Source organism: Canariomyces notabilis (assembly GCF_033297395.1).
Source record: "Canariomyces notabilis strain CBS 508.74 unplaced genomic scaffold N656scaffold_6, whole genome shotgun sequence".
Classification (NCBI taxonomy): Eukaryota; Fungi; Ascomycota; class Sordariomycetes; order Sordariales; family Chaetomiaceae; genus Canariomyces; species Canariomyces notabilis.
In genome coordinates this window covers 600,655-608,588 of record NW_027041828.1, presented here as the reverse complement: position 1 = coordinate 608,588, position 7,934 = coordinate 600,655, and the positions used below count along the sequence as shown (strand labels likewise).

Genomic DNA, 7,934 nt, shown 5'->3' with positions numbered 1-7,934 from the left:
GGGGGGAGATACCCCTTTGCGGTGCCTACTGCCAGGAGTACTAAAGGAAGAAGCAGGGTGGCTAGGAAGCGGGATATCGTAGGAACGAGACACATGGAGGGCTTGGGAGAGTGGAAGAGGGGGAATGGGATGTGTATATCTGTATGGAAAGAAGGGTGTAAAAAGCTGCGAAATACAATACCGACATGTTCACCATCATCAACTAGCTGGCCAACAAATATCGGGCTGTGACTGTCCCTATCTACCTTCCTTTCCAATGCTACCTAACGTTTGAGGTGTGTTGTCATATCTTGGTCATGATGTTTGCGGTTACTCACTGAGTCACTGGCAGGCTTGTGTACTGTACTGTACATGCAGTCCATTCCAACCGACACTACCGGTATATCAAACTTGTAGCTCTTACACCTTTCACCCCCACTGGGTAGTATGGTAGAGTGGCAGACATCCGAGCCAGCAGACCTGGAGACTCGCAGTTCGAATCATGCTCCAAAGAAGTGGCTTTCTCCAGTTTCAAACTATTGGTATTTCAAAGTATAGCAAGGACTCAATGAACTTCAACTCCCAATTCGCCCCTATGTGCTTAAGCATCCAGAACGCTTCAGACAGCTTTCATGCAAAGTTCAACGGCTTCCTTCCTCCCCTTTGATACCGCCTACGCTCCGGCGGAGCAATCCCATACCGGCGCTCATAGCGGGACAAATCATCCGCGGCCTGGTTCCTGGGCGGCCAAGAGCTCTTGCGTCGCAGGAGATTGACCGCGATATCGTCGCTGTGACGACGCAGGAACATTGTGCTCGGCCATCCAGAACGCTTCAGACAGCTTCCATGCAAAGTTCAACGACGCTGCGGCTCCCTTCCTCCCCTCTGATAACGTCTACGCTCCAGAGGCGCAATCGCATAGCGGACCTCATACGTGGTCAAATCTTCCGCGTCCTCGTCCCTAGGCGGCCAAGTGCCCGTGCGGCGCAAAGGACTAACCGCAATATCATCGTCGTGACGATGCAGGAATATTCGGCCGTCCCGATCCAGGGGCTCGACTGGAGCCCTTCTGAAGCCTTGAAGATCGCCCTCGGGATGGTATATGAGGCCGATTGGGGAACGCCGACCGCCGTTGTTGTGAGCCAGTATGATCCCGCGGGAGGGGCCAGGATCGTTAGGGGGGTTGGCCATGATATCGGCAGCGGTGCGGTTTCGACAATTCTCGACCTGAGTATAAGAAGCAGCGGCTCTGTTCATGTTGAAAGACACACGCCCCGGAACGTTGACAGGGAATTCGTAGAGTCTCTCCCCATCTCTTAGCTATGGTCATTGAACAGCTTCGCAGGTGGCAGCCCTGGTCCTCTGGGTTCGTCTCTGTTCCTGTACACATGCGGAAAATATCGGTTGTTCCGCCTGCGATAGAGATCGTCAGGAATGCTCTTGGCCTGATCCTCGACCACTCTCACAGGAATGACACCGCGTGGGGTATAGTATTGCCATAGCGAGTGGTATTAGCAGCCAGACACTATAGCCCCATCACTTCCATGGCCATGAGCTAGGTCTTAGGGTCCCTACCAGGTCCTCATCCCTCTGTTCCGAGCCACGCCTTGGGCTAACACGCGCGGAGCGGAATGGATCCATGGGTTGGCGTTCAAATCCTCTGACCAGTAACGAACAGTAACAAACGTTGTATATATAAGACAAGGCACTCTATGTCGATCAATCTGCTCACAGTCGTTCAACGAGCGGAACGAAGGGACAATGAAGCTTAGTGGGTAGGAGATGTTGAGGAAATCGTGGTTCACTGATCAATTCCCAGTGCTTGCCTGCCTGAAGTCTGGGGAGGGCTTGCCTTCCCTTTTGTACTTGTCATGGTGACAAGTTCCAGGTGTCTAGAAGAGTACTTGTCATCATGATAAGTTCCAGGTGTCTAGAAGACTGGATCAAGAGATGAAAATCGCCAACTACGCGCCAGCTATTCGTCATACGGATCTGACGCTCTCCCTGCATAGGTTAAAATTAGAGGAATGTCCATGTTTGCCCCGTGATGCCCCGGAACGCTTCAGATCATAGGAATCTGTTGACGCGCCGGCGAGGTCTGTATCCAAGGGCCGAGGCATAGCGTAGCGCTTCCCAAGGAAACCGAATACTCCTATGAACAATAGATATTGGAAAAGTGTTGAAACCAGATCCTAACTTCTATCCACATACGTCGTTCAGAACTATTCCATCGGGCCTAGCTACCCAATGATAACTCACTTGCGGTGGATATGAGGTACTGACGAAACAGGAAAATCGATTGGCCAGATCTCTTGCCTGCGCTAAAATGTGTCAAGTCCACAAAAGATGGCCGGCGCTTCCAGCGGCTAGGGTGTAATAAGCGCTCTGGTTGCGTTGATCGGCTTAAACATGTGTGAGGTTTGTAGAGCACAGCCACTCATACCCCTCAGTTACCTCCAAGCAAGACACATCGTAAGTACGGACGTACACAGTAGTTCGTAGAGCTTTGCGATAAAATCTTAGGAGAGGCCACAGCAGATGGCTGGACTAGCGACCTCGTGTAATTAATAAACAGCTGCACCAACATTCCACTCACTCAACCTGATTTGATTGTGTCCACAGAGTGCCCCTCGCCATAACGCGCTTCGCATTCCCATCATTCCTTAGAGGACCTACAACTCGCTTACAGACTCCTTATCGACTTGCTTTTACTTGTCGCTCGATTACTGCTGCACCTGCGATCATGAATCCTGAGGACACCAAGTGGTTACATTGTCTTGAGGAGGTACAGAAGAGTGACCTCTCTGACGAGGACGAGCTGAAACTACTTGTCTTCGTGAGAGATCTGCTTCTTGCGCCGGATGAGGACGAGGACGTGACGACAAGGACACTCAACGCCATTCAAGAGTATTATCGGGCCACATTTTTCTTCCCAGACGAGCCGTCATGAAAGAAAGATCCGGGGTACGGGAGTGCTATAGTGGTCTCGGCTCTTGTCAACCTCGTCTTCCAAGTCGCTCGGTCGGTCCCGTACAACGACGTCAGGCTCAAGCGGCTTGCCGATCTGCTCATAGGGCTCAAGAAAAGCCTTTGTATCGACGCTGAACATTACAATCCAGAGGATCCTCGGATTATTTGGAAAGACGAGCACTTGCTAGAGGCTGCCAGCGGGACTAGCCATGCATATTCCCGTACGTACGCAATTGCCCACAGCACGATAGCTAATAACAGTGCTTCATACTGACTTGTTTTTGATATACCCGAACCAGTTGGCCCTGACGACAAGCCGGAGTACTGCAGAATGGCTCTCAGTATGTTCACCTTGTTGGCCAGAATCACCGGCGCTGGACTTTGGGGCGACAGGGGAGTATTAGTGGCGACGGATAGCATCGATGAGGGTCTGAAAGGGCCTGCTCCAGCTATTAGATCCAACCCCTGCGCTCTGAATGCCGCCGCCGTCATCGCGGCGCAGTACATCCTACTTGCTGGGGAGGTCCTGGTCAAGTACGCCAACTCACTGGACAATCATATTTATCGTGAAGCCTGGCCAACCCAGGAGAAATGGAAGATTTGGGCCGCGAAATTCAAGGACATCGCGAGATCGGCCCCTGACGAGGACGAGTGGGACCTTAAGAGAACTGCTCAGAAGGCGTACGAGAAGATGATCAGTTTGTGGCCAGAGTTGTTCGAGAGAAATTCATGAGAAGGAGGGCACAATGTTGATTAGTTACTCAATCAAGCCTACATCACATCTTATTTTGAGGATCGATCCAAGGTCTGCTTATTCCTTATCAAGCTACTCGAGCCCTCATCACATTTCGCTGAGAATTGGCCCCAAGTCAGAACTTTCCAATTGTGAGATATGAGATGTGGCAAAGAAACAGTGAATGCGCCATGTCCTTCTGAGCTCAACTCGTTTAAATTCCTACATACAAAAAGTACTTTGACTAACTATTCAACGAGAGCAATCGAATAGCAATTCTCATATACAATACTGGGCATAGCTATCAATGCGCGAACCACTCACCGCCCAACCAACGGTTCAGGAAGTTGAGCGAATTCTCGGGTTGGTCCATGGGCACCATGTGGCCAGCCTGATAGATGCGCATGAAGGTAAAGTTGCCCGAGGCCTTGACCTTGCCGTACTCCTTGTCAGCACCGGCGAGCTTCAGGTCCTTGATCGAGGCCTTGTTGAAGTCCTTCTGGCCCGGCCATTCAAGCGCCTCAGTCCACGCCTGGTTACCGAGCCAGTTGCAGATGTAGTCAGCATCGCCGGCATAGATGAGGACGGGAATTTCCTCGAGGATCTTGGGAACCAGGCGATGGAATGGCTGCATCCAATCGCCCTGGAACAGGAAGTTGCGGTTGATATCAAAATTGCAGCTCTCGTAACCCGAGACCTCGACGCCAAGGGCATCCATAACCGATTTCTGGTTCAAGTAGTCGCTGATATAACCAAGGGCGCTGTAGCAGAGGTTGCCGCTGTCCTCGCACTTGCCACGAATGTCATAGACATTCTGGCCGGTCCGCTGATACGGGCCAATCATGGCGTTGTTGCAGTAGATCGAAGCTGGAACGCAGCTCCACACGCTGCCGCTCTCATAGCAGTTTCTGATCAAGGACTGGCACCGCGGCAGAGCGTTGTCCATGCTGCGGCACTCGGATTCGCTGAGGACAGCGGGATAACCGCCCTCGCCACAGGCCATAGGGCGGTAGTACTCGTACTGCGTGAGGCCATCGGTCAAGCCATTGCCAATGAGGACAGATTTGAGATTGATGTTCCGGTTCTTGTGCGACAGGATCTCGGAGGCAAAGACGGGAATGTAGTGCCCGGCATACGACTCGCCCGCAATGTGGAAGTCTTGCTTTGCGTACTCGGGGAATTGATGGAAGAACAGAGTCAGGAGAGCATAAACATCCTTGCCAGCAGCAATGGTGTTGCTCACGGAAGATCCAGAGTACGAGTACCCAACATTGACGGGTTGGTCGAGGAAGATGACCGAGGCATTGTTGTTCCAGCTGAACTCGTTGTTGACAACCTTGAGCTTCTTGTCGATTGATGAAGGACCAAGCTCAAGGAAAAGGCCAGTCAGGGATGAACAACCCGGGCCGCCATTGAGCCACAGGACGACCGGGTCGTTCTTCGGGTCGTTCCGAGATTCAAAGAACCCTGAATGCTTAGATCAGCAAAACCGTTCTCACCGGCGAGCCAGCAATAGCACTTACAGTAGAACAGGTGCTTATCGTTGGCCTCGTCGTCAAGATAGCCGCTATATTGCTTGACCGAATCGACGCCGAGTTTGGACGGATCGACGGCCTTGACGCGGAGGTTGAAATCCTCAATGCGGCCGTCGACCTGGCGATGGCTTTGGCCATCGGCATCCTGTACCCACAGTTTCTGCACATCAGCACCCTTGACGACATGGTCCCAGTCGCTGCGGCGGCGATGCGGCTTCGGCTTGCTAAACCAAGTGGAATGCTCGAAAGCCTTTTCGGGGACGAGGAGCTTAATCTCGTCCCACAGTGCCTTAGCTTCGGCGGTGATGCCTTGGAAAAAGTCCTTGGGCAAGTCCTTGGGCTGGGAGCTCTCAATAGGACGAGCAATCGACTCAGCGAATGCGTCGCTAACAGGCTTCATGGCTTCTTCGGCCCTGCCGAAGCCATCTGAAAGCACATGCTGGGCTTGCTGCTGGAATGAGGCTGCCGAAGCAGCCCCGAGCAGCACTGTTGAGGCAGCGATCCTCATTGCACTTCCGGACAAAGGACAGTTGCTTTCTTTGATGATAGCTGATGGCAACAAAGGCGAAACTGGGAATTGAACGGTTGGAAGGGTGATGGAGTGATGAAGGGGAGGATGGGGAAGAGAGCTTGGGGGAAGGAAAGACAGTGCACTATGAAACAGAAACTCCAGCTAGACTTGGGAAGCGCTTGCGTCAATCAGGCAGGCAAAGGTTGCGCCACGGCCCCGTTGCTGGGTACCTTGCAGGACAGGTCACGAGAAGGCAAGAAAGTGGGGCATTGACAGCGGAGAGTCGGAGACACCATTCTGCCTCATCTGCTTATCGCGGAGCAGCCAATTGCAGACTAAATACAAATCGGCTGCTAGCCTCCTCCGCACGCTGATAAGTCGCCCTGGACCATCAGCTTCGTCATTGATCCGGCAACCGTTAGGAGATAAGTACAAATTATGCAGTCCAAGCAGTCCTCATGTGCTTTTACATCCGACCATGATGAGATCCTGTAATTTTATTCCTCGCTATCAACTTCAGAGTGTTTGTCCAGAGCGTTGGCCTCTCTCATATCGGCGATTCTGCTGGCGACCGAGACTTCCGCGACACCGCATCAAGGGCAAGGCAAAGGTGAGAGCTCTGATACGGTGCCAGCACATCCCGCCCCGCAGGTGAGGCGAATCCAAACTCTTGACTCATAACGAACCTGCGACAGTAAACGGCCTTACGAGACTCGTCTTCAACAACATACTAAGGTCTTAAATAAAGGTTACAAAACTGGAGGGGGAAATAGACGAGAACGAAAACAGAAAGTGGAAGAACAGTAAGTTGGACTTCGAAGTAAGATCTTGATGCTTACAAACGTTACGGTGTTCGAGCATCTGGCCGTGGTTGTGGTTGTTGTTGTGGATACTGCTTTAGCAGGTTAGTAGATCCGGAATGGCAATTTGGATGGAGAATATCCATTCGTACAGTGCCGCTATTTAATTGTGTTCAAACTTCACATTCTAATGGCGGGGTACATAGGACAGCAAGATTCAAGTAGTATCTGTAACTTGAATGGGAAAAATCTGAAGATATCGACTGCTCACATTTTGTACAACCTGCCGCAGAACACAACCCCAATCTCCCTTCCTCCATCTACCTATATGCTATCGGCCGAGGGCCTTGACTCCAGCGTGAAAGTAACGCAGTCTCGTCCGAACGGAGTCGCATCACAACCCCGCCATCATGGTGATTCAACAACCCTCTGGCCAGATCAAACTCACCAACGTTTCTCTGGTACGCCTCAAAAAGGGCAAAAAGCGTTTCGAGATTGCCTGCTACAAGAACAAAGTCCTCGAATGGCGCTCGGGCATTGAGACAGACCTCGACAACGTCCTTCAGATACACTCCGTCTTCCTCAACGTCTCCAAGGGCCAAACCGCGCCTTCGGCAGAGCTTGCCAAGGCCTTTGGCAAAGATGCCTCGGTCGACGATATCATACTCGAGATCCTCAAAAAGGGCGAGCTGCAGGTTGGCGAGAAGGAGCGCAGCGCGCAGCTCGAGCGGGTGCACAACGAGGTCATCTCCATCGTGGCCAGCAAGCTCGTCGACCCGCGGACCAAGCGCGTCTACACACCGGGCATGATTGAAAAGGCGCTCGACATGCTCAGCTCACAGGCCCACCACCAACAACAACAGGACAAGGACAAAAGCCACACCCCGACGAGCGGGGCGAACAGTGCGGGCGCCACTCCCGCAACGGGCGAGGCAGGCGAGAGCAAACCCCAGCAGCCCCCAGCGAAGGAGCACATATGGACCGGCGTGACGACCAACAAGAGCGCCAAGTCCCAAGCGTTGGACGCGATGCGAGCCCTCATCGCGCGCCAGCCTATCCCCGTTACCAGGGCACGCATGCGGCTGCGTATCACCTGTTCGACCAGCGTGCTGAAGCAGGCCGTCAAGGCGCCTAAAGCGCCAGGGGGCAAGGGCGGCGCCGGTGCCGAGGAAGATGAAGCGGGGGAACAAAAGGCTCCCGGAACGGTCAAGGACAAGATCCTCAGCTTTATCGAGCAGGTCGAGAATCAGGACGTCATGGGATCAGAGTGGGAGATTGTCGGCTTTGTAGAACCGGGCGCCTTCAAGGGCTTGTCGGATTTCATAAGTGGTGAAACAAAAGGGCAGGGGAGGGTAGAGGTCCTGGACATGGCAGTCACTCATGAGGATTAAAAGGATGAGAACGAT

General features: G+C 52.8%; 3 protein-coding genes across 3 annotated transcripts; 2 read left to right on the top strand and 1 right to left on the bottom strand.

Annotated features, from left to right (window-relative positions):
• Positions 1 to 2,722: 2,722 nt before the first annotated feature.
• On the top strand, positions 2,723 to 3,743 carry N656DRAFT_843781 (uncharacterized protein; the record flags this gene model as incomplete). Its single annotated transcript, XM_064819106.1, has 3 exons — positions 2,723 to 2,854; positions 2,933 to 3,170; positions 3,249 to 3,743. 3 exons carry the CDS (start codon positions 2,723 to 2,725, stop codon positions 3,680 to 3,682), a joined length of 804 nt encoding a protein of 267 aa, XP_064671793.1. The 3' UTR covers positions 3,683 to 3,743.
• N656DRAFT_777385 (uncharacterized protein) lies at positions 3,679 to 5,994 on the bottom strand. The gene is made up of 2 exons (XM_064814813.1): positions 5,206 to 5,994; positions 3,679 to 5,149 (listed from the first exon to the last, which is right to left on the bottom strand). The coding sequence occupies exons 1-2, from the start codon at positions 5,723 to 5,725 to the stop codon at positions 3,987 to 3,989; spliced, it is 1,683 nt and encodes a 560-aa protein (XP_064671792.1). The 5' UTR covers positions 5,726 to 5,994; the 3' UTR covers positions 3,679 to 3,986.
• A 944-nt stretch (positions 5,995 to 6,938) lies between these two features.
• On the top strand, positions 6,939 to 7,919 carry N656DRAFT_796706 (Shwachman-Bodian-diamond syndrome protein; the record flags this gene model as incomplete). The annotated part of the gene is made up of 1 exon (XM_064817559.1): positions 6,939 to 7,919. The coding sequence occupies one exon, from the start codon at positions 6,939 to 6,941 to the stop codon at positions 7,917 to 7,919; it is 981 nt and encodes a 326-aa protein (XP_064671791.1).
• Positions 7,920 to 7,934: the final 15 nt, after the last annotated feature.